At 40.1% G+C, this 27,232-nt stretch overlaps 1 protein-coding gene across 1 annotated transcript in view; it reads left to right on the top strand.

Moving 5' to 3' along the window:
* Positions 1 to 1,570: 1,570 nt before the first annotated feature.
* Positions 1,571 to 27,232, top strand: part of UNC80 (unc-80 homolog, NALCN channel complex subunit) — a 221,469-nt gene continuing 195,807 nt past the window's right edge. The window contains 7 exon segments of the mRNA XM_070458587.1: positions 1,571 to 2,173; positions 3,103 to 3,151; positions 6,479 to 6,635; positions 7,668 to 7,969; positions 17,238 to 17,361; positions 19,119 to 19,192; positions 21,821 to 21,960. Of these exon segments, the coding sequence (XP_070314688.1) occupies positions 2,082 to 2,173; positions 3,103 to 3,151; positions 6,479 to 6,635; positions 7,668 to 7,969; positions 17,238 to 17,361; positions 19,119 to 19,192; positions 21,821 to 21,960 (938 nt within the window). The 5' untranslated portion in view covers positions 1,571 to 2,081.

Consider the following 27,232-nt stretch of genomic DNA (forward strand, 5'->3'; position numbering starts at 1 on the left):
TTAGCAGACAGCACTAATCAATAATAGCAGTTTCGTCTTAAAGTACCTGCCTTAACTTCACAGTCTTTTGCAACAGAAAGGCCTTACCAATTGATCTGAGTTGACACAAGAAAGAAAACCTATTTCCCATCTAGCCTATAAAAGAAACCTGGAGGAGAGTATGGCAACCCTCTCCAGTATTCTTGCCTGGAGAATCCCCATAGACAGAGGAGCCTGGCAGGCTACTGTCCATGGAGTGCAAAGAGTCGGACACAACTGAGCAACTAAGCACAGAACTATTAAAAAAAAAAAGTTCTGTGTCAAGAATCATGAAGATCCCTTCTTTGGGATCTACCATTAGCCAGCTAGGAAATCACTTTGTAACTCTAGGTCTCATCGCCCTTATCAGTAAAATTTGGAAGTAGAGGTAGATTATCTCTAAGTTTCCTTAGTTTGTCCTAGCTCCAAGTGGCTCAGTGGTAATCCACCTGCTAATACAGGAGATGCAGGGGATTCAAGTTTGACCCCTGGGTCAGTAGATCCCCTGGAGGAGGAAATGGCAACCCACTCCAGTATTCTTGCCTGGAAAATTCCATGGGACAGAGGAGCCTGGCAGGCTACAATCTATGGAGCCGCACATAGTCAGACACAACTGGGCACACACGCGCTTGACTTAAGCAATGGAAAGTATTTATGAATTATTGAAAAAAGCATGATTATAATTCTAAGAAATGAAATTACTCATTGATATTATAAAACATCATTGCTATCTTTTCCCTCCTGACAGAGCTGCTGATACTAATTATAAAATTATTTGTCCAATGGTGGTTAAAAAAAAAAAAGTTCAATAAATGAAATGAAGACATTATTTCTCTGACTGAAAATACCAATAAATACACTATAGTTCTCTCTATATGGAGTAGACACACATGTGGTTAACAGAAACTATTTCTATCTGTTGAGATTAGGCTCTACGGTTTCTGATTCTCCATTTCTTGGGTCACACCAATATCTTTGTTCAAAATGGTGTGCGGCTGTGTTCACTTGCAAATATTTGAATCCACAGCAATGAATATTTCACTCAAACTGCTTCATTTGACCCCATCCCTACTTGTTTTACTACCAGATAAAACATCTAACAATCCACTTATAAACTGTTGTATAGGGCTTTGACTATGACAACTTAAGTAAAATGGCAGTTATCAATGAGATAGTCACCCAAGTTCACTAAGTAACTATAAACAATAAACCACATTTTCTAACAGCACGATTCAAATGTTCTTTCTCTAGTTGTAATAACTGATACCCACAACTTGCTGGTTTGGCAATATTTCTGCTTTGGCAAAACAAGCATGGTTACTCTCTTGTGGTTACCATTTTACAATAAATTCTCCCATCAGAGAACTTTCAAGCTTTCTCTGCCTTGCCAAGCTTGCTTCCTTTCTGGTTTACACTTCTAATAATTTTCATGTGCTCCTTCTGCTAAACCCCAAGGGTGGACTCCTGACCTCCTTGCTAGAGGTGCGAATGATGCCAGAGTTAGTGACTGCTCTGCGGTTTCCCAAAGCTCCTCCTCCTTAGACCTTGACAGTTCTTCAGATGCCAAGGTTGGGAAGCAGGAGAGGGGACACTCCTAGGGTGCAGTTCCGAAGGGAGGAAGCCGAAATCTGGGGGCTAAAGAGGCCACGCAGGGGACCTGCGTGCGATGCGGAGTTTGGACCCTTTTGACCATCCCAAGACTGCTCAACCTGACCCCCGCACTGGTCTCCCGCCCGTGCGTCCGGCGCGGGCCGCTGTCCACAGTGGGAGGTGCTGAAAGCAAGGAGCGGGCGCGGGGGCGGCGAGGCGGACTGCTCCTCCGAGCGCCCCCCTCCTCGCTCCGCGGCTCCTCCAGCCCTCCCCTCCTCCTGCAGCCATGTTCCACGCTCGAGGAGGGGCGGGGGAAGGGGAGAGGGACGGGGGATCGGGGCGGAGAGAGTCTGCTCTGCCTCGGGGAAGGAGGGGATGAGAGTTGGGGAGAGCAGAGGGAGGAAGAGGCGGGGGCAGCGGCTAGCGAGGAGCCAGCGCTGAGTCCTGCAGTAGGACTCCCAGGAGCCACCATCATGGTGAAGAGGAAGAGCTCCGAGGGCCAGGAGCAGGACGGCGGCCGTGGTATCCCCTTGCCCATCCAGACCTTCCTGTGGCGGCAAACCAGGTGAGGGGCGCAGAGGGCGCACCGCGGGCGCCCAGGGCTGGGGGCGCTCGTGGGGCCGCCGGGGTTGTGGTCGCTGCTGCTGAGGCCGCGCCACAGCTTGCAGCTCCCTCTCTGGGGCTGGAGAGCAAGCCCTCCAAACCCGCTTAAAAACACGCATTTAAAAAAATATTTCAGTGAAGTTTGACGACAAGCAGATTGGCAATATACGTTATTTACGGGGTGAGAGGGCAGAGAACCTAGGAGGAGGGGGCGGGGAATTAGGGGAGATAATTATGACTGGTTGTGCTCCTGTGTCCGATTCCCCCTCCGTCTCCTGCTGTGATTCCAGCCCGTTGACCTGTTGTTTTTCCAGCTCCTGCTTGTCGAATATCTGCTAAGCCCACTTGTTAACCATTTTTGCTCGGATCCAGCCAGTGTAATCTTCCTGGTTAAAGCCTCTGAGAAGACTCGTTTTTTATAAGAATTTTCTTTTTCCAGGAAAAAAAACAAAACAAAACAAAAACCTGTAACCTATTCCAATAAACAGGAAACAAGATTTCCATTATTATTATTATTGTTAGAGATTTATCAGATAAAAAGTTAGATTCTGAAAATCATAACCCACAAGCTGGGTTCCTTTTTCAGTTTTGATTATGACTCTACACATGAGTAATGCAGTACTTCTGACCACTGGCAATTTAGGATCCAATTAGATAACAAGTCTTCAGAATAAGAGTTGGTACAGAAAAATGTAGAAATTCAGACCTTTTTCATATATGTAATTGCACATAAAAAAGCAAATGTCAGCTGTTTAACACCTGCTCATTAACAAGGCATAGGGAGACATGAAATTTGACTTTTGCACGTTTTAACCATTGAAAAATATCATAAGGATGCTCTAATAATAATTTTGCCTGTGTTTATAATAATTATCTTTCTTAATTTTTCAGTGCATTTTTGAGGCCTAAATTGGGAAAGCAGTATGAAGCCTCTTGTGTGGTATGTGATATTCATCATTTAATGAGTATTTCCACATATCAAGTGGTAATTTGAAAGAATGATGTTAAATGTACTGACTATACATGTTAATTCACTCAGCGAACATTACTGAGTACCTACTATGTGCCAGACACAGTTCTAGATGATGAGATGGAGCAATAATCAAAACAAATAAAGGGTTTGTATTCTACTGGGAGGGGAATGGAACCCTCATAAATGAATAAAATAGATAGCCAGCCAAATGGTGATATATACTATGGAGAAAATTTAAGCAAGAAAGGAAATTATAGAGCACTAGGGTTAAGTTTTCATGTTAGAAGCAGTGGATAGATGAGGTTTGCCTGCTTATGTGACCCTTGGACAAAGATTTGAAGGAAGGTACTGAGGAATAGCTGAGAGAAGAGCAAAGGGAAAGTGAGCCTAAAGGCCCTAAATGGGGAGGAGTGGGGAAGTAACAGAGAATCAGGAGACAGAGGGCAAGTTATAACAGTCAAATCCTTAATCAACAAAATTGAGAAACGTTATCAAATCAACAAGACGTTATATTATGTAGTGGAAGCTCATAAAATGCAAGCCTATGAACTACTCAACGTAATATGCAATATTGAACTTTTCATTTTTTGTGCAACCCCAAAGTGGATGATATAAAATAATTATGAAAATAATGCTATGAATATTTATGCAAAATAGAGTGCACTTGTCCTAAGATTCTAAGGGAATCTCATGACTGAAAAATTGTCTTTAAAAAAAAATTGTCTTTTTACAAATTGAAGACAAGATAATAAACTGTGAAGCAAAATTAAAATGGGTTTTTTACAGACTTCATTAAAAATTGGAGCTCACATAAAGGTCTTTACATTGTATGTGAAAGTGAAAGTCACTCAGTCATGTCTGACTCTTTGCAACTCCATGAACTGTAGCCTGCCAGGTCCCTCTGTCCATGGAATCCTACAGGCAAGAATAATGGAGTGGGTAGCCTATCCTTTCTCCAGGAATCGAACCAGGGTCTCCTGCATTCCAGGCAGATTCTTTACCATCTGGGCTACTGGGGAAGCCTCACGTTGTATATATTATAGCCTAAAAGTAGAAACCTACTCATTTGGATATTGCCATGATACTTGCAAATGACCAGAGAATAGATGACCTTCTAGTAAGGAGCTCTGAAATGTGTTAGGGCCACAAACTATACAGAAGCCAACTGGAAAATTAAACACCCCACATACACACACATATATGCACAAAACACAGTCAACTAGGAATTTATTTTGTTGCATTTCCTGCTCTTCAAAACTGTCACATATATTTTTTATATCTAACTGTTTAATGGAATTTATTGTACTAAGCTCAGGTTAAAGTAATTTGACACTTGAAATCTCTGAGTCTTCCTCAAACCAAGCTTACAGTTATACTAGCTTAAAATAACCCTGACTTTTCTCTCTTCTTGGCAAAGATATGTCTGACATTTTAATGTAGTCACATAATATCAAGTAACTAAGTCACATTCAAAGCTGCAGATAGACAGTGATATAAGTATAGAAAACAATTTCCCTGGTTTAAAATGACAAAAAGTTATATTAGTAACATTTAAGAAGAAAATGACAGTAAGTATCTAAAGCTTCCTGAGGTTATAAGGTATATAACTCATTCTCCAAAAGTGCATTCATCAAGACTGTATAAATCTTTATAATCTTTCAATGTCTAACATACACATCCTTTACTTAATGAATAGTTAGGAACCAAGGGCTGAGGAATTTTAAAGTGTTTGGATCTGCCTTTATCTAGTTTCTTTAAGAAAACCCCAGAGACTACATCTCTGATCAAACTCCTTACCAAACCCAGCATGCCTTTCATTATGAAAGTAAATTTGTTTTCTTTCTTGAGTCAAATTGAAATAGCTTTCTTTGAAGAATCTCTGTATTAAGTCATATTTTTCTTGTATATCCTAATAATTCCAATAATACAGCTTGAGCACTTGGGACTGGTATTATGATTGTGGAGAACACAATTCTCTAGACCGTTTGGGACATCAAGTAGCAATCGGGTTCTGTTCATACAAGTCAAGTGTTTATTACATTTATTCTAATATTTGGCAACAACACTTTCCCCAACACCCTACAATAATATCTTCCTCCACCTTCAAAAAGAAAATAACAACTCAATAGGTCAAACTTGTTCTGGGGGGAGGGGTAAGTTCTTTGCTTGCTGAAAGTACTGCATCCTTGGTCAGGATGGAAGATTTAATAAACCAACAAAGCAAAAAAATGGCTTATTTTCCTCCTCTCTCCCTCCCTTATTCTCTCCCTACTTTTCTTTATTTATTCAATAGGTATATTAACTATCTTATGGTTCCAGGCATTATATAAGGGGTGTCCTATGCCAGGTCATTGCTAGGCACATGGAATAATTCAGGGACTCCAAAATCAGATCTTTTATAAGAGGTCTATCTTATTTAACGTTTGTTGCATGTTCACAAAAATTCTGTCCCTCCAGATACTTTTACAAAAGACATCTTGCCTTGGGCTGCAGCAGTGATAGCTCCTTTAGATGATCCAACCGCATTTTATAAAATACTACTTCTAAACATTTCATACAGTTAAATGTGGTGTACTCTTTTTGATGGGAGCTTATTTTGGTGGAAATAAAAATCATTTAATAATTCTGGCTGTATACTTTGGATCAAAAACTTAAAAATGGGTGTACTCAGTCGTGTCCAATTCTTTGCAACCCCATGGAGCCCCGCCAGTCTCCTTTGTCCATGGGATTTTTCCAAGCAAGAATACAGAAGTGGTTTTTCATTTTCTTCTCCAGTGGATCTTGTCTATCCAGGGATCAAACCTCCATCCCTTGACTCCCGCATTGGCAGGCGAGTTCTTTACCACCAGCGCTACTTGGGGCCAGGTGGCGCTAGTGGTAAAAGAGTCTGCTTACCAGTGCAGGAGATATAAGAGAAGCGGGTTCCATCCCTGGGTTGGGAAGATTCCCTGGAGTAGGAAGTAGCAACCCACTCCTGTATTCTTGCCTGGAGAATCCCATGGACTGAGGAGCCTGGTGGGCTATAGTCCATAGGGTCGCAAAGAATCAGACATAACTGAAGCGACTTAGCATGCAGGCCAACTGGGAAGCCTGTTTGAAAATGGGTAGATAATAGGAAATTATCGTTGACTCATTTCGTGTCAACATGTACAATGAAATGCAGTGTGAGTGCGCTCTAAAGAATTTGGACTAGTGATTTGCATCTTTTAGGATATACAATACCTTGTCTATTTTTCCACCCATTCGAATCTCTAATTTCTTATTTTAATATTTTTTTTTTTTTGGTGTCTATAGTCCTTTGAACGAGTGTTAGTAGAAAACAAGCTGCATGGCCTCTCTCCAGCCCTCTCTGAAGCCATCCAGAGCATTTCCAGATGGGAACTGGTACAAGCTGCTTTGCCTCATGTCCTCCACTGCACTGCAACCCTGCTGTCAAACAGAAACAAGCTAGGTTGGTGCACCTGCATTTCTTCTCCATAACACACCATTGTCCTCATTCATGGTAACGCTCATAATAACACCCACAATAGCAACCTGTATTACTACTTCCCCAGGCACTTGGCACACATTCTCATTTAATTCTCACAAAATCTCCCTTAGTGTCATATCACTGTTATCTCCATTTTGCCAGTGAGGGAACTAGCTCTCTTTTTAAAATTTTTTTAATTTTGCAATTAAACTGTGAATATTTCCTCCTTTTGAACATTAGAATATTATAGAGAAACTAAGAACTCTTGCCTCTTCAAGATGAGTTCTCACCAGGGTTGTCCTTTGGTCCTCCCAATGTCTAAAGCAACCACCTTCATGAATTTGGCATGCTCCCCTCCAGATCTTTTCCCAACTTTGTAGTACTGTGTGTATGCATGCATGCCTGCACATACGTGTTATTTTTCTTGCTTAGATTATTTTGCAGATTGCTTTTCCCACATAGCATTATGTCCTAGCCATCTATCCCAAGCTCTTCTCCATCCGGTTCCTTCCCCTTATGTGGAGCTTTACTCGAGTGTTCCCTTTATAGAGGGGCCTTTCCTAATCACACCAGGTCTTCCCAGGTGGCTCAGTGGATAAAGAATCTACCTGCAATGCAGGAGACTCAGAAGACATGGGTTTGATCCCTTGATTGGGAATAATGAGCATACATGCATGCAAAATGGAGTAGCTATCTTCAGAACCAATAGTCTTAACCATTGTACTCTTTATTTGGAAATATATATGGGTATCTGGCTGAAGAGACGTGAGGTATGCAGTTCCTTTCCCTGTGGCAACATATCATTCTATAAAGACTGCAGCCAGTTAGAAAGTCCCCAAACAAGAATGAACCCTTCTCACAGTGGCTGTAAGTGGTGCAGAGAAATGCTAATGTCTCCCAGGAAATCAAGCCACAGAACCTTAAAGCAAGGATGTTCTTCCCAGATGCAAGGCTGACATCATTGTCCTGGTCACAGAGTCTGCCTTAACCTGACTGTGTGGTTGTGCTATGCAGGACACCAGGATAAACTGGGTGTTGCTGAGACAAAGCTCCTTCATACCCTGCATTGGATGCTTCTGGAGGCCCCACAGGACTGCAACAGTGAGCGTTTTGGGGGCACAGACCGAGGTTCCAGCTGGGGTGGCAGCAGCAGTGCTTTCATCCACCAGGTTGAAAACCAGGGTTCTCCAGGGCAACCTTGCCAAAGCAGCTCCAATGATGAGGAAGAAAACAACCGAAGGAAGATTTTCCAGAACTCCATGGCTACTGTGGAGCTCTTTGTGTTTCTGTTTGCTCCTCTGGTACACAGAATCAAGGTAAGCAGAAAGCTGATTAGGGTTAAGGGGGACTAGAGGTCAGGTGAGGGTGGGCTTCAGATGATATTTCCATATTTGTGTGCCCATGTCTTTGTATGAGCTTATAGGAAGAGAGCTTTGTTTCTATATTAAGATATTAAACATTATTTCAAAACCATGACTCTCCTACTTAAAAATCCTTGATAGGTCTCCATCTACTCCATGATAATGCCCAATATATTAGATATGACATATAAAGTCAACCATGATCTGGAGCTTAAGTCCTCTCAACTGACCACTGCCAACCCCTACTGCCCACCCCGTGATCCAGTTCTGGGAGCCAGTGAACCATTCCCTGAATATGCACTTGCTGTTAGCTCTGCCCTCCTTTGGCTCCAAGGTTCTTCAAACTTCAGTGTCATCATTTCCATGAAGCTTTTCCTCTGACCTTCCCCATGGAGACCTAGTCACTGTCTCTTTTGTATTTCCAGAACATAATGCAGGGTCTAGAGCAGAAGCTTTTACTTTTTATGTGCTGCAGACTTTTTGACAGTTTGGTGTACCATGTATGACTTTCTTTTCAAAATATTTTTCAATGCATAAAATAGAAAACGTAGTTCATGGAAACAAATTGTATTAAAATACAGTTATATACAGGTACCCCTTGGATCTGAAAGAGACAATATTACCTTAAGTCACTGTGCTACCACTTTCTAGCTGTGTGATCTAGGTGATTTCACTTAACCTCTTGGATCCTCCGTTGCATAAAATTTTGGATATTTAAACACAGGGTGAATAAATGTGAAGACACAGTACGTGAAAGTACATGGGGAAAAAATCAAGTACATGGAAAGAAATCAAGAACTATTTGTTACTTCTGAGAATGAATAAATTGCAACATTCCATCTGAGTGCTCTGATAAGACATAGAAGGAGTTAATACGCTCAACTATTCTTTAACAGAATATTAGGATCCTAATGACTGTTTAATTTTTGCAATATATTATTATATATATATGATGGAGGAGGAAATGGCAACCCACTCCAGTATTTTTGCCTGGAGAATCCCCATGGAAAGAGGAGCCTGGTAGGCTACAGTCCATGGGATCGCAGAGTCTGACACAACTAAGCAACTAAGCACATACATATATGAAGGTGGTTGTGAGACCATTAACAGCCATTATGGGGGGGATGGACTAGAGAGTCTTTTCATCCATTTTATTTTCAGTTAAAATTCACTTTTGATTGGTTCTGTCCCATTGCTGATAGGACTAAAACTGAAATTACCTGTGGACTCCGAAAGTGCTTCACATGCACTGGCCACGTTGCCTATCAAAATTATTTTAAAAAAAAATCAATTGTGATTTAATTAAATTTCTGCTTTAAAAACATTACACTTTCTATTTTTAAAAGTCTTTGATAAAGGTTACGCTTAATGGAAACGTTTACTGAGAGTGTCCCCCTGGCTGATGAGACCTGCAGGACGTGAATTCTGCCCACCTGCCTGGCTTCATCTCTCTCAATCTCACTGGCCTGTCTCTTGTTCCGAAACTTGCAGGCTCAACAAAGGCTCACCTTCAAACCCAAGAAGGTTGTCTTTGCTTTCAGATCTTTGCGCTGGCTTTTTCCTTCTATTTGACTCATTTACTCCTACCTTCCACCCCTAGATTTTCACATGGTCGTGTTCTTCTCATCAATTTACTCACCATATAGTTGTTACCAACCCAGAAATACTTCTTGGCTACTTTAGTGCCACTAGGACATGATCTACGTTTTTCATTGTTTCCTTCTTTACACTTATCAGTACCTGAATTTATTTTTAATGTTTCTTTACATGTTTTTACATGTAAACATGTATGTTCTTTACATGTAAACATGTTTGTATGTTTCTTACCCATCACCCCCACCAAACCCGAGGTTCTTGAGCAAAGGGACACTGCCTGTCTAGGTCACAACGGTGTCTGATGTGTCTAGAATAGTGTCTGCATATATGAGACAATCAATAAATATTTAATGACTGTCACTGAATAAACCCAAGTTACTATCAGAAGCTGATCCAGGTGCTAAAAGTAGCAAATACATGTAGGAACATAGTCCCTTAAATAGAAAGGGCAAGAAAGAAAACTCCTTAAAAAAAAAATCTATTTGTAAAGAATAACATATCTATTTGTAAAGAAATATTATCTAGATTAAAAAATTTGGAAGTGTCCAGAATGACTATAATTTTATTTGGAAACATGCAGAGTGTCAGTTTTGGAAGCAGTCCTGAGTTAGAATCCAGTGCTTGCTGCTTTGTATTCTACACAGAAAGGACATTGAACAATTAACTTCTTTAAACCTCAGTTTTTTCAAGTATAAATTGAACATGAGAATAATTTTATGGAGTATTATAAGGATTAAACAAATTAAAGTGCTCACCTGATGCACAAAAAGGCATTAATAAATGATAGTATTTAGCATTGGCACTTTATAGCTATCAGCATTATGAATTATGAGTAGACAAGTAGCCAGATCTTCTTTCAGGGGAGACTACACAGATAGTTGAGAAAAGCTGGCTCAAGGTCCCCAAGTTTATCTCTGGCCTGGGATTGGAGTATTTATAAGGAGGTAAAACAATCCCTATAAAACATGGCACTGTGATTAATACATAGTATTGTATTCTAACAATTATTGCTGGCTATTATTACTAGCACTATTGTTTTTATCATTTTTCTAGATGCCATAGGGAATAAAAATATTAATGAGTCAATAGATTTCCCTATAAGACTTTTCTTTTTTTTAATCTGAGTGAGGGGTTTGCTTTATTCAGTGGGGAATGTATAATCCCTTGATCGGGGTTTCTCAGTTGGGGCACCATTGGCATTTGGGGCCAGATAATTCTTTGTCCTGTGCTCTGTAGGATGTTTAGTAGCATCTCTGGCTTCTACCCACTAGACGCCAGTAATACCTCCTCCCTCTGATTTGTTACAAACACAAATGACTCTAGACATTGCCAGATATCCCTAAGGAGTGGGGAGGGGTGAGAATTGCCCTGGATGGAGATCCACTGACCTAGATTTTTCATTTGCCTGCTAGTTATCAGGCCCTATCTTCCTTCCATATCTGTGCTCTAGCCATGTCAACTGCTCCTCATCAGCACCATTAATGGCCTCCTTATTCTTCCATTGCATTTGATCTTCAGAACTCCAGCCCAAGATCAAGACCAAAAGCCACCTTTTCTTTCCAGCCCCAGTGATCTGCATGCTCCTGGGGCAGAAACCAACAGCCATCTAGACTGGTGTGCCTACACATTGTGCCATCAAGCTCCATGGGATGCCCCACTTGTCAGTCCTTGTCTTGTCTCCCTCAAGTCCCCACCCCATGTTCACATAGACAGTGTTGTAGGTTGAGGCTCTTATAGGACATGGTGTTCTGGGAGTCATGAGGGCTGAAATCCAGTCTAGGCATGAGCCTGTGCTTCCACTTCTCACCTTCCCAAACCCTTCCACTTGCTCCTGCTTTCCTCTAGTATGTAACAGTTCTCACCTATCATTTCTAATTTTGACAAACACCCACAGGAAGGTAGATTTTACCAAAGAGGAAACTGAAGTCCAGAGAGGTAATAATCAAGCTCATTAAGTAGGCAAGGTGGGATTCAAATCCAATTCCATCTGACTTTCTGCAAAGCTATACTGTTTCTTGGTTTCTGTGCTAGAACTGTTCCAACCAGGGTCATCAGCCACCTTGGGCTATTGAACCTAATCTTTACTTTGCTGTCTTCAATTCATTCAACCTCAGCTGCATTTGAACTTACCTTCATTTCTTCTTGAAGATTTCCATTCCTCTGGTGACACCACACTCTGCCAGTTTTCGTTGCATCTCTGGCTCTTTCTGCTGTCTCCTTTGAGAGCTCATCCTCTTTGCCTGCCTCTCTAACATTGGGGTTCCCCAGAGATATAACCTAGACCCTTTGCACTTCCCACTGTATCCTTTCTTTGGAAGAACTCCTCTCCTGCTTCACTTATTTACCATTTATGTCCTGATAGGCTGAGGTCATCTAATTTTATATCTCTAAACTAGCCTTCTCTCCTGGCCTCTAGACCTTTTCAACTAGTTTCTCCAAATAGATGATCTATAGACATTTCAGATTTTCCCTGGAATGAGCTCTTGTCCTGATGTTCTGTATTTCAGATGATGGACCCATTCACATAAATGCAAAACCTGGGAGCTTCCTTTGATTACTCCTTCATCCTTACCTACACATTCTGCTAATCACAGAGTTCTACACATTTTGTCTCCTAAATATTTCTAATTTTTTTTATCCCTATTTACTCCATAACCCAAGCTTTCATCATCTCTTCCTTGGGCCTCATACTTGGGCCAGTGTCTAACTGAATTTACAAGTCTCCTGGCTTGTCTCCTAAAATCCAACCTTAACACCAAAGTGATCTCTCTAAATGCAGATCTGACTATATCACCAATATGCTTAATTTGCTAATTTCTCGCTATACAGAGGGTGAAACTCTAGCTTCTTTGTGTGATAAATGGGGCCTCCATGTTTTGTGTTTTTTTGGCTACCTCTCCTGCCTATGAGCGCCAAATGCTTGAAGGCTCCCTGAGAATATAATGTGGTTTATTCCAAACCTATTTTCATTCTGGTCATGTTACCTGGAATGCCCTCATAACCTGCACTTCTGCCTAGAAAATTCCTACTCATTCTTTGTAATTTCATTCAAGACCTAGGCTCCCCTCTTCTCTATCTGTATAATATTTTAGATGTATTTTTATTGTTATTTTTAGTTTATTTATTATTCTTATCTCTTTGTGTGTCCATCTCTCCCACTAGATTGCAAATGGTTTAAGAATAGAAATTATCATTGTATCTGGGGTAGTTAACATTAATGTTTGTGTTTTGTAGATATTTAATAAATATTTGTTGAATGAATTAGTTTACTAATTAACAAATACATCTAAATGACTCATTATTTTGTAGGACAGTGTATAATTCAATGGATTTTAATACTTTTAACTTAAAACTAGCTCAAATATTGTGTAAGAAAACTAATATTCTGAATATTCTGTCAAATATTATAATTCTAGGCCAAATATAAATGACGACATGTGTTACAACTAAGGAATCCACTTTAAATGTGCTGTCAGTATTTTCTTGATTTGATTATATTCACTTATTCCTTCAGTAAATATTTATTGGATGTCTACTGAATGCTAGGCACTGTTCAAAGTGCTGGAGAAACTGCAGGGAATTAAACAAAATACAAGCCCTCAAGGAGAATTTTATAAAATTCATATGTCTAAAGTAAACAACTTCAAAACAGAATTTAAAATAATAGTTGTTTAAGCAGATGTCTCTAAGTTACTAGAAAACACATTTAGAATTGCTTCATGTCATCACAGAAAGATTTTCATTGCAAGCTAGAAAAGAAACTGTAATGTGAAAATGTTGATTTTTTGAATGTTTACACCTTCTGGTTTTTCTTAGAACCTTCCCAGACCATTCACCCCACAGTTATTTGAATGATAAAGAGCACCTTCTCCAACTACAGAGCTTCTGCTCATGTGTGCATATATCACACCGAGTGAGCCATTGAAGGGGACTCTAGAAGTAGAGTTAGCTCTCAGAGTTTATGCATCCATCCAGCTTAAAAGGATGTACAAAGGAACACATCCACATAAGAGTTGGCCATAGCTTCTGCAGGTATTTGGGTCTAAAGAATGATCAGATTGAGCTGGTGTTATTTGGAGAGTCTAATATATGTTCAGTTAATCAACAATTATGTATTGATAGTCAAGGAAAAATACACAGAAGGAGATCTCAATTTATCTTCAAGAAATATACAGTCTAGCTGGAAGTATATCAAACAAAAAACAAAATAATGACAGTGACTGTCACTGAGTGGTAATTGTCACATTGAGAGCAGATGTTAAATGCCAGGATGTCAGTTTAAGAGAACTCACTTCCTGTTTCCATGTCCATTGGAGCTTTGTGCCAAGACCACTTAGAGGAAACATGGAAGAGAACCCATCTCTGAAACTAAGAAATTATCAAAACCTGATGAACTGAGCATTCTGCATTTCCGGAGATAAATCTGATATACTTTGCACACTGTTAATTCCTTGCTTGCTGGATCTAATACCACACATGATATCAGGCAGTCTTCCCCATGTTTATTTCAAAGGAAGAGGGATTCTTTCCCTTTAACTTCAGACCTGTCCATCCAGTTGTTTACTCAATAAGTCTGCTGCTGCTGCTAAGTCGCTTCAGTTGTGTCCGACTCTGTGCGACCCATAGATCGCAGCCCACCAGACTCCCCCTGTCCCTGGGATTCTCCAGGCAAGAACACTGGAGTGGGTTGCCATTTCCTTCTCCAATGCAAGAAAGTGAAAAGTGAAAATGAAGTCGCTCAGTCATGTCCAACTCTTAGCAACCCCATGGACTGCAGCCTACCAGGCTCCTCCGCCCATGGGATTTTCCAGGCAAGAGTACTGGAGTGGGGGTTGAATGTCTAACAGACCTCTCAAGCTTAACATGTCTAAAACTAGACTCCTGATATCCCCAGACTTGTTTCTTCTTCATCTTGCCCATCTTTATCAGTGACAAGGCCAAAGATCTTTGACATCTTCTTCTCCTACACTCAACCTCTAGTCAATCAGCATTTTGCCCTCTATTAATATCATCTTCTACTAACCCCCTAGCCAACAAAGGTCCTTCTGGTCAAGGCTGTGGTTTTTCCAGTGGTCATGTCTGGATGTGAGAGTTGGACTGTGAAGAAAGCTGAGCACTGAAAAATTGATTCTTTTAAACTGTGGTGTTGGAGAAGACTCTTGAGAGTCCTTTGGAATGCAAGGAGATCCAACCAGTCCATCCTAAAGGAGATCAGTCCTGGGTGTTCATTGGAGGGACTGATGCTGTAGCTGAAACTCTAATACTTTGGCCACCTGATGCAAAGAACTAATTCATTAGAAGAGACCCTGATGCTAGGAAAGATTGAAGGCAGGAGAAGGGGATGACAGAAGATGAGATGGTTAGATGGCATCACCGACTGGATGGACATGAGTTTGAGCAAGGTCTGGGAGTTGGTGATGGACAGGGAAGCCTGGCGTGCTATAGCGCATGGGGTTGCAAACAGTCGGACACGACTGAGTGACTGAACTGAACTTACTGTGACCCATCAGGCTATATTATTTGAAACTCAGTAATGTCCCTGATCTTATTTTTTTTACTCTGCTGTCCTTCACCTGACTCCAGGCTCATAGTCTCTAGGCTGTTTCTTGACACACGAGACATACCTAGGACCTTTGCAATTGGTGATCCCTTTTTATAAAATGCTTTTTTGGGAAACAGCTACGTGGCAGCTCCTTCATTTCATTCAGATCCTTACTCAAAAATCACCTGTGCGAGAAGGCCTTCCCTGGCCTTTCTGTCTAAAACATTGACACCTTGCCCGCCATTTCTCTCCATCTGCTTTACTTCTCCTTTGCACTGGGGAGCAGAGATTTTTTTATATGCTTTGTTCCCTGTTGTATCCCAGAACCTCGAATAGGACCAGGTACACAGTAGGTGGTCTGTAAATATTTGTAGAATGACTGTTGAATGAATTTGACCAAATGCTTTATGTGCTTTTCCAATATGGCCACTAGGTGCTTCTCCGTAATGAGTACCACTGTGGTGCCAGGATCTTGGTCTATAGCTCAGAGTCCCCTCTATACCAACATAGAGATTGATTCAGGGATTTCAGCTAGTCTTTCCAGTTGAGGCTTCCTTTGGTACTGAGCCGCATTGATTCACCATTTGAAGAATCCTTTTCTTCCCAATTTTTTCAATTTTTTGCTAGCTCTCGTTCTTCTAGATCAGTGGTTTTCAACCGTAGCTAACGTGAGAGTCACTGGGGGAACTTAAGCAAATCTCACAGTGATTCTAACTTAATTGGTCTGGTTAGGGGAACAAGTGAGACCTGAGCCTCCTAGGTTTTAAAAGCTCCCTGGGTGATTATACTATATACAAGCCAGGGTTGCAAATCACCACCCTAAGTGAATTCCTGGGTCTCAGTTGTGCTCATTAATCTGCAATCACACTCTCTGCTTTCATGTCTACGTTGATTTGAGAGGCTGCATTGTTGAAAATGTAACCTCAGAGCGTTATATGTTTGTACTTACACAACTGCATTTTAAACACCTCAGCCACTCAAAGTGATGTAATGATGAAGCAGAGAATGTGCTTCCTGGCAGAGACCTTCAGTGCTAGACAAATTGAATGAGTATGGGTTGTAAAGTCAGTGCAATTCAGCAAATATTTATTGAGCACCTATTGTGCACCCAATGCCTAACACTGAATTTAGTGTTGTGATGGTGACAGAGTTTGCGGAAGAGGAGAATGCCAGCTACATCTCTGCCCTCAGGGCATTAGATTGTTGAGAAGGCAGCAAGACAAAATAGTATACTAAGAAGGGTCTAACTGTAGGTTACTGATTCCATGAAATGCAAGAACAAGAGAAGGACTGGAGAATAGAAAGTCAAAATGGCCAGCATCTGAGGATATTGCCTTATGAGAGAGAAAGAGGACAATTAAATCATTAAGAGGGATAATATCAATATCAATAACCATAAGTAAAGAGATCTGCCTAGGCCCTTGAAATAAAAAGGACTCATTGAGTGCTAATAGAAAACAAGAATTTGTATTTTGTGCTCTGCCCAAAGTTCCATCTTAACTAATTGCTAATTTTGCCTAAAGGAGATCACCATGATTTTTGTAGCAATTATGATAATGATGTGTGCATGCTCAGTTGTGTCCAACTCTCTGCGGCCCCATGGACTGTAGCCCACCAGGCTCCTCTGCCCATGCAATTTTCCAAGCAAGAATACTGGAGAGGGTTGCCATTTCCATTTCTAGGGGAACTTCCCGACCTAGAGATAGAATCTGAGTTTCTCATGTGTCTCCTACTTTGGCAAGCAGATTCTTTACCATTGCGCCATCCAGGAAGCCCATTATGATGATAATTTAAGCCTATTGATTTACCCTAGAAACACTCATCTGAGTGAGAAAGGAAGATCTTGAAGATCAGCCCTACTTTGTAAATAATCTTATGAATGATGTTCTTTTTAATACAATCTTTAAAAGTTACTTTCTCTTCGTAGTTATTACAAAATATTGGCAATATTACCCATGTTGCACAATACACCCTTGAGCCTATCTTACACCCAATAGTAAACTATTGGGTGAAAGATGTTAATTGTTGCGTTGACTGTTCCCTTCAGCCAGTTCTTGGACATAGATCTTCTTTCTCTTCTTCTAGGAATCTGACCTCACATTTCGACTGGCCAGTGGACTTGTTATATGGCAGCCCATGTGGGAACACAGACAGCCTGAAGTCTCCGGCTTCACAGCACTGGTGAAGCCCATCAGGAATATCATTACAGGTTTGTGACTCAAACACCTAGTGGGATGGTCTCAGCATACATAGGAATGAAGATGATGGGTGATTTGCTCTTAAGAAACCAAGAGGAAGAAAATTCCTACAGGGAGTTGTCTCTAGGGGCCCCTGGGTGCAGGGTTCATTTACATGATGAGAAACTCTAAATCAGGAGCACATGCTGTGGGTAGTATGACTTTGGGTAAGTCATTTAAACTTCTTGTGCCTCCATTTCCTCATCTGTAACATGGGAGTTACAGATATAACTCCCATATAAAGATAGTGTAACAAGTACTTACAGGATTATGATGAAGAATAAATGAGCTGATATATGTAAAATTTCTTAGAAGAATGCCAGGCACATAGGAAGTAAATAAGTGGTAGCCATTATTATTATTTCATCTTAATCATAATTATGATGGATGGAGTGGCAGCTCCTTCACAGTCTTGCTTTAGTGGAGGTTTGTTGTTGCTTGCTATCAAAGCATTTCACTGCTGGGATTGTCTAATGAAAGAGTCCTATTGTCGAGCTATAGAAAGAGTACAACATGATAGCTTGAAAAGTGCCTGGAAAGTTCATGCCTCACCCCAGATCTTTTATCAGGTATATAACCTGACCTCCCCCAAGTGCTTTTATGTCTTTAAAGTTTTAGTTGCTCAGTTGTGTCTGACTCTTTGTGACCGCATGGACTATAGCCTGCCAGGCTCCTTTGTCCATGGAATTCTCCAGGCAAGAATACTGGAGTGGGTAGCCTATCCCTTTTCCAGCAGATCTTTCCGACCCAGGGATCGAACCAAGGTCTCCTGCGTTGCAAGCGGATTCTTTACCAACTGAACTATCAGGGAAGCCCCAGATTCCGTGTTCCTTAACATTTTCATCTGTAAAATGGGTCTGGTAATATACCATAAGCTACTATAGGGTTATTGTAAGTATTAAATGAGTTGATATATGTAAAAGCACTTAGAACAGAACCTGACAGATATTAGGTACTGTGGGTGCTCAGTCACTCGGTCTTGTCTGACTCTTTGTGACCCCATGGACTGCAGCCCAATGGGATCCTCTGTCCACAGGATTTCCCAGGCAAGAATACTGGAGTGGGTTTCCATTTCCTACTCCAGGGGATTTCTGACCCAGGGATTAAGCCCACATCTCCTTTGCATCCTGCATTGGCAGGCTGATTCTTTACCACCGAGTGACCTGGGAAGCTCATGTTAGGTACTATGTGGATGTTAACTGTTACAATTTTCAGTATGGCCAATTTTTTAGCACCTTAACCTATCGAGTTGGACTGAATAGATGAAGAAATCTATATTGATAACCTAGAAATGCAAAGATTTTTTCATTGGTCATTTGATTTCTCTTACAATACAAGCTATTAAATGTCTTCTTTCAAGGTATTAATGATCTATTAAAATGGGTTTTTGATTCAAAAAAAGAGATGAATTTCCCTGATGGCTCAGATGGTAAAGAATCTGCCTTCAGTGCAAGAGACTCAGGTTCAATCCCTGAGTCAGGAAGATCCCCTTGAGGAGGAAATGGCAACCCACTCCAGTATTCTTGCCTGGAGAATTCTATGGACAGAGGAGCCTGGTGGGTTACAGTCCATGGGGTTGAAAACAGTTGGACACGACTGAACACGCAGGCTCACATTGAAACATATACATTATCATATGCAAAAAATAAAAGAAAAAAGGAAATAAAATACCTTACATAACTTATATAATCTTATAAAATTTGTGATGAGATTTCATCCATATTTGCAGCTAAGAGAAGCTCTCCTATCAATAGTCAAAGTCAGACCTGTGAATCACCAAATCAAGACACAAGACACCGAGAGGTGAGTATATTATAACCATAAGAAGAAAGATTCCTTGAACCTTTATTCCTTGAACATAGCGAGGTTTGAAAGGTAGGATTTGACCAGTGCTTTATCTTAGTAGCTAGCATGTAACACTTAATAAATGTTAGTTATCATTATTCATTCCACATTAAAGTATCTTGTTCTCAATTACTGAATCTCCTAATATTTGCTAGGCAACCCTAATATAAGTAAAATAATACTATAGCAGATGTGGAGGAGGAAGTAGAAAGGAGGCTTAAGATGCAGCTTCCCCTAAAGGAAACTCTGAGTTGTTGTTCCCCTAAAGGAACATTTATAAATGTGAAAACATTTTAGGAATACCTACACCAATTTATGTCACTTATATTTTCCTTTTTATATATACACGGGATGTATTTATACTTCTCAAGTGGCTCAGTGGTAAAGAATCCACCTGCCTATGCAGGATATACAGGAGATGTAGGTCCGATCCCTGGGTTGGGAAGATACCCTGGAGAAGGAAATGGTAACCCACTCCAGTATTCTTGCCTGGGAAATTCCATGGACAGAGGAGCCTGGTGGATTACCGTCCATAGAGTCACAAAGAGTCACACAAAAACTGAGCATCCACATGCATGAAGTGGATATATAATCAAAAGACCTGCATAAATAAGGCTAAGTAGACCTTTTTAATAACTATAAAATAAAAAGTCCTCACTACTAAGAACTTAACTAACAGAATTTTTTTTTAGCTCATACATAAAATAACAGTGTCTTATAACTGAAGACATCTTAGATACAATGAAATACATAAATTCAACATTTCAGTCTTTTTAATCCTCTCCATTTGATTTCTTGCTAAGTTATATTGTTTTCTTTTCATTCTGTTGCTCAGATGTGTACTGCTATCTTCTAAATCCAGGTCCTCCTGTATAGATTGCAGCTGGAACCACCTAATTGGATTTCCTACCTCTAGCCTCTCCTAATTCATATAAATATAGTTCATAATGCCTGATTAATCTTCCTAATGCATCATTTATTTATTAACTCATCATTCCACAGAGGCTCATTATATATAAGGCACCATCCTTTTATTGCATCCTTTCCTCCTTAGGTGCCTTTAGTGGGTCCCCTCACCTCAAGACCGAACTCCTCTCCCTAGTTCTCTGTGCCTTCCACCACCTAGCATCATCCTTCTTAGGTGACCTCAATTATCCCTTCAGTTAGTAAAGCGCCGCTCCCAGGATGCAAGGCTTGCAGCATTAGCCTCTGAGGCTTTGCTCAGACAGTTCCCTCATACTGGATTGCTCTCTTTCCTCCCTTCACCTGTCTAAATTGTATCTTTCCTTTAGGGGCCAATTTAGACCTTGACCCCCCTTGAACTCTTATCTAATTGCTTTAATCCGCACTGTCCAGTATGACAGACACCAGGTCCATTTGGCTACTGAGTTCCTGAAATATGACTATTTTGAATTGATCGAATAGTCTAAGCTGGTGTTAAGTGTAAAATGTACACCATATTTTGAAGAAAATGTAAATATCTTAGTAATATTTATATTGATGACATGTTGAAATTAAAATTTTGGATTAAACAGAATATATAGTTAAAATTTTAATTTTGCCTATTTCATTTCACGATTTTAAAAATAAGATATGTGTCTCCTATTTGTGGCTTGCATTGTACTTCTTCTTTTTTTTTTTTTTTTGCATTGTACGTCTGTTGAACATGATGCTATAATCTGTGTTTACCTGTTTTAAAACTTAACTGTGAGTTCTTGATTTCAAGGCTCAAATTCATCTAATTTATTTTTTATCTCCAAAGCATATAACATGAAACATACATAGTAAGTTCTTGCTTAAGGATTCTTTGATCAAATTCAGAAGACTTATTTTATCAGACTTCTAGCTATATTCTATTCTCTCTATGCATCATGGTTGAACAATACTTTCTTATTTTACATGAAAATACAACAGAAATTGTAAGGGGGTAAAATTCTATGATCAGTTTTTGTGGATCTATCTTTTAGCAAAGAAATTTATCTGTAATACTGATGGGAAAATATCTCACATTGGATAGAATTACATTTATCAGATAAATGTAATTAAAGTGAGCTACTCTGTCAATAAAGTGAAATGAATTTGTGCTTACAAATAAAGGTTATTATATTCAATTGGGAAAATGTCTTACATCTCCCCTCTGATGAATGATGAAAAACTCTGAACCTTGCACTTTCGTTTTCACGTTTTGGCTTTGATTTGATTAGCTGTTTCTCACTTACCCTTGTTTTCTGCCTCATGCCTCTATTCCATTCACCTCAGTACTGACATATCTTTGATGAATTATTGTTTTGTAGCTCTTCTTCTGTAGATACTGGATATGGAGGTGAAAAGAGAAAAGAATCAAGGGCAAAATGAAATAAAGGACATAAAAGTACTTAGCCTAACAGGCTTCTAATGATATAGGGCCTTTTTAGAAGTCTGTTTCTATTCTTTCTTAGATGAAGGCGAAATCCCTTTGTCTATGACATATGTATGCTGCAAGTTTTCTTTAATTTAAAAAACAATGTATGTACAATATGATAATTCTAGAAGATATTCCTGAAGGAAAAAAAAAAACCACTAATCTACTATCTCCAACCCCAAAAGGGACTCCAGGTGGTCTGTGAAACGTTCCAGTCAGATTCCATCTCCCCCAAGGCCACCATTTCAGGCTGCCACCGAGGAAACTCCCTTGATGGAAGTCTGTCCTCCCAAACTTCCCAGGAAAGAAGACCATCACACTCCAGGTACATAACTGCAATATGATGGAGAAAAATGTATTGCCAGATCCTCAAAACTAAATATGCATTTCCAGCTACTTGCATAGCCTCTCTGTCTCTTCAAATGTGTAAATGTATGATATTTGTATACATATTCTGGGTCAAAGTATAATTAGGTGAATACATCCAGAAATGAGTTATAAATAGCTCATTTAAATACATCCAGGCAGACGTGGTAAGACATGAGTTAATGAGATGTCTGAATTGAATAATATTTTAAATATTTAAAGCGGAAGCTTAAATGATGCTACCGAAAGATTATGTTGCAGGAATGTGAAAGGATCCACTTTAATGTATAAAAATACTTAATACTAGCAGATCCTTGTATTAAGAATGGGTGCCTCTAAAGTATGCACAGGGAATTCGGAAGTCTGTTCTTTATGAACATTCCAAAGCTGCCTCTGTTAACTGGTGTCATAGTGAATTTGCTTACCAATGCCTTCTCTAGGGACAAACATTAGTCCACTTCTTCCTGCTCCCTGATGAAATTAAGGAAACCTGGATTCATGAGGTTTGCCTTTGTGCTCATCCATAAACTCCACTTAACAGGGGAGGGGACCATTTGTATATACCTGTTTTCAAATAAGGTTATGTCTAATGGATAGTGTTTTAAAAAGAGGTATGTTTAAAATACCTTTATTGAAGTATAATTTATATACCATAAAATTCACCCTTTTAAATGTACCCTTTAATGGCTTTTAACAAATTTCCAAAATTCTGCAACTATCAACACACTTCAGTTTCAGAACACTTCTATAACCCCCCCAAATATCCCCTCTGTCCATCTCAGCCACTCCCATTCCCACACCCTGATCTGGATGATCTCTTATTATGCTTTTTGTCTATATATGGTTGCAATTCTGGATACTCCAAATAAGTGGCATTATACTATGTGTGGTCTTTTAACAGTATTTGACTTCTTTCCTTTAGCATGGTGTTTTAGATCATTGCATATGTCAATAGTTCATTCTTTATTGCTGTAATATATCCATACAACAATATTCTGTTATTTGGATGTACTACATTTTGTTTATCCTTGCATCAGTTGACGGGTGTTTGGTTGTTTATAACTTTTTGTCTATTGTGAATAATACTTTGACGAACATTATATATAAATTTTTGGATGAGCAAATGTTTTTAATTCTGTTGGATAGACACCTGGGAATGAAATTTCTGGGTTATATGGTAAATTTAAGTCTAATTTTTTTTTGAGAACTATCAAACTGTTTTGCAAAATGGCTATGCCATTTTACCTTCCCACCAAAAATATCTGGAGGTTAATTTTTCTTTATATCCTTGACAGAATGTGCTATTGTTGTTTTATTATAGCCTTTCTAGTGGGTGTGATGTGGGATCTGACTGTGGTTTTAATTTATGTCTTCCTAGTGAGCAATGATGTTAAGTATATTTTCATGTCTTTATAAGCTATTTGAGTATCTTCTTAGGTGAAATATCTATTTAAACATTTTGTCCAAGTTTTAACTGGGTCATTTGTCCTCTTATTATTGAATTGTAAGAGCTTTTATGTGTTCTGAATACAAGTCTTTATACCTCTTCCCACCCTGGAAAAAGATTCACAGATATTTCCTCTCAGTATTAACTTGCCTTTTTGTTCTAAAATGATCTACCTTCTTCTGGCATCAGACAGATAAAAGAGAGTAAATGCATAAATAAATTATTTTCAGTTTAAGAATAAGAAGGCAAACAGGACGGGGTGGGCTCTTTCTCTTAGACACCTAAATAATATGGAGGAGATGGCCTCAGGAAGATCTGGGAAGAGCAACCCAGGCAGAGGGAACAAGCCTAAAGGCTTTGAAGTGGGAATAAGCTCAGTGTATTCCAGGAATGGAGGGAAGGCCAGTGTGACCAGGGGCTAGTGATGAGCAAGTGGGCAAGGTGAGGGAATCAAGCCAGAGAGGCCACAGGGGTCAGATCAGGGAGCAGCCAGGAGGCCATGGTAAGAAATTTGAATTTTGTTCCAGGTGTGATGAAAAGTCATTGAAGTTGCTTGAGCAGTGGAGTGTAATGTCACTGAATAATGCCTCTTAAAGATCACTCCAGATGGTTTATGAGAATAGACTTGGAACGAAAAGCAGACACAGAGAGTAGTTAGGAGACACTCGCCATGGTCCGGGTGGGAGAAGAGGTGGCTTGGTGAGGGTGGAGCTAGTCAGGGTAGAAAGGCTGAGGTGAGGCTGCAGTTGGGACATATTTAAGATAGAGCTGCCGTGACTGGATGTGGAAGGTGAGCAAAAGGAGAGAACCAAGCATAACTTAAGTTTTTGGCTTGAATAATTCTGTGAGTAGTTATTAAATTTATGACAGGAGGAAGACTGAGAAAAATCATGTATGAAACTATTCTGAACCTACTTTCTTCTACCTATGTCTGTGGCCCCCACCATATTGTCAAAGCCACGCATCACCTCCTGCCTGGAGTCCTGCAACAGCCTGCTTATTAGTCTCCTCTTATTTACTCTTGTAACGGCCCAATAAAGGATATACAGTCACGAAAAAACTTAATCATGCCACTCCCATACTTTAAGTTTTTCAGTGACTGCCCACTGGTATCAAGATAAAATTCAAAATCCTTGAAATACCCCTCAGAGCTCCACATTATCTGGCTGCTATCAAGTTCTCCTGTCTGACATCAGGCGATTACGCACATCCTATCGCTAGACTCCAATGTCTTTTGAGTTCTTCACATGCAATGTACTTCCTCTTTAGCTCTGAGATTTGGAGTATGTTATTCCATCTGCCTGGATGGTTCTTCCATCTCTCTTTATTTAACCAGTTCCTCATTCTTTAAGACTCAATTTAAATATCATTTCCTTACTTCCTAGAGAAGCTTTGGCAAATTTTAAATCTGATCACAGAACTCCCTGTGTTCTCTTATAGTACAAATGGCAACCATAATTCAAAGGCCTGTGTTGTCTAATAGATTAGACAACAACTAATAAATTAGTTGTCTAATAGTTATCTCCTTCACTGGGCTGTAAAATGCATGAGCAAGGGACCAAATCTCTTTTATTCATTGCTGTATTTCTAGTGCCTGGCACATGACCTTAATGAAGGGCACTAAATAAGTGAATAAATTTAATCTTCACAACAGCTGCACGAAGAAGACACTATTCTTGTTTTAAAGATGAGGAACTGAAGCGTAGAGAGATTAAATGACTCATTCAAGGACACACAGCTAGAAAGCAGATCTAGATTTGAACTTAATCTAGACAGTTGCATGGTCTACACTCTTCACTACTCTTCCACAAGAAGACTGGTCTTTAGGTGGAGCACAGTGGTTCCTGTAGCAAACTCCCCATCTTCTGAATTATGTTTTTATGGAAGCCTCTTTGTTTTTGATCCCTCATTAAATTAAAGGAGGAAGTGTTGTGGTTCTTTGCCATAATTGGTCATTTTGGGGAACAAATGCTTAACATCACCTTCCCTGACCTCTCCCAATAGACCTGAAACTCAGTCTGTATTTGGTTCGGCCTACTTGGATCTTTCAGTACTTTAACCCCCATGACCATTCTATCCTTCCTGTCACTTTCTTCTCTTCTTTTGCATGTTATGCTGGTTTCCTTCCCCTTACCTTTCAAGCTGAATCTTTGCAGACTTTTCCTTTGGCTTCTCCTCCATGGCCCTCTTCTTACTGTTGGTTGGTGTTTCCCACTCCTCCCACATTCTCCCTCTGAGTAGTCTTATTTGCTGCCATAGTTTCAATCACTCACTGTATGTTCAGTTCAGTTCAGTCGCTCAGTTCTGTCGGACTCTTTGACCCCATGAACTGCAGCAAGCCAGGCCTCCCTGTCCATCACCAACTCCTGGAGTCCAGCCAAACCCATGTCCATTGAGTCGGGGATGCCATCCAACCATCTTATCCTCTGTCGTCCCCTTCTCCTCCTGCTCTCAATCTTTCCCTTCATAGGGTCTTTTCAAATGAGTCAGCTCTTCGCATCAGGTGGCCAAAGTATTGGAGTTTCAACTTCAGCATCAGTCCCTCCAATAAACACCCAGGACTGATCTCCTTTAGGATGGACTGGTTGGATCTCCTTGCAGTCCAAGGGGCTCTCAAGAGTCTTCTCCAACACCACAGTTCAAAAGCATCAATTCTTTGGCACTCAGCTTTCTTCACAGTCCAATTCTCACATCCACACATGACTACTGGAAAAACCACAGCCTTGACCAGACGGACCTTTGTTGGCAAAGTAACGTCTCTGCTTTTTAATATGCTGTCTAGGTTGGTCATAACTTTCCTTCCAAGGAGCAAGTGTCTTTTAATTTCATGGCTGCAATCCGAATCTGCAGTGATTTTAGAGTCCAAAAAAATAAAGTCAGCCATGGTTTCCACTGTTTCCCCATCTGTTTGCCATGAAATGATGGGACCAGATGCCATGATCTTAGTTTTCTGAATGTTGAGCTTTAAGTCAACGTTTTCACTCTCCACTTTCACTTTCATCAAGAGGCTCTTTAGTTCTTCACTTTCTGCCATAAGGGTGGTGTCATCTGCATATCTGAGGTTATTGGTATTTCTCCCAGCAATCTTGATTCCAGCTTGTGCTTCCTCCAGCCCAGCATTTCTCATGATGTACTCTGCATAGAAGTTAAATAAGCAGGGTGACAATATACAACCTTGATGTACTCCTTTTCCTATTTGGAACCAGTCTGTTGTTTCATGTCCTGTTCTAACTGTTGCTTCCTGACCTGTATACAGGTTTCTAAAGAGGCAAGTCAGGTGGTCTGGTATTCCCATCTCTTTCAGAATTTTCCACAGTTTGTTGTGATCTACACAGTCAAAGGCTTTGGCATAGTCAATAAAGCAGAAATAGAATCTTTTCTGGAACTCTCTTGCTTTTTCGATGATCCAGCAGATGTTGACCATTTGATTTTTGGTTCCTCTGCATCTTCTAAAACCAGCTTGAACATCTGGAAGTTCATTCACGGTTCACGTATTGCTGAAGCCTGGTTTGGAGAATTTTGAGCATTATTTTACTAACGTGTGAGATGAGTGCAATTGTGCAGTAGTTTGAGCATTCTTTGGCATTGCCTTTCTTTGGGATTGGAATGAAAACTGACCTTTTCCAGCCCTGTGGCCACTGCTGAGTTTTCCAAATTTGCTGGCATATTGAATGCAGCACTTTGACAGCATCATCTTTTAGAATTTGAAATAGCTCAACTGGAATTTCATCGCCTCCACTAGCTTTGTTTGTAGTGATGCTTCCTAAGGCCCACCTGACTTCGC

Source organism: Odocoileus virginianus, chromosome 30 (genome assembly GCF_023699985.2).
Source record: "Odocoileus virginianus isolate 20LAN1187 ecotype Illinois chromosome 30, Ovbor_1.2, whole genome shotgun sequence".
Classification (NCBI taxonomy): Eukaryota; Metazoa; Chordata; class Mammalia; order Artiodactyla; family Cervidae; genus Odocoileus; species Odocoileus virginianus.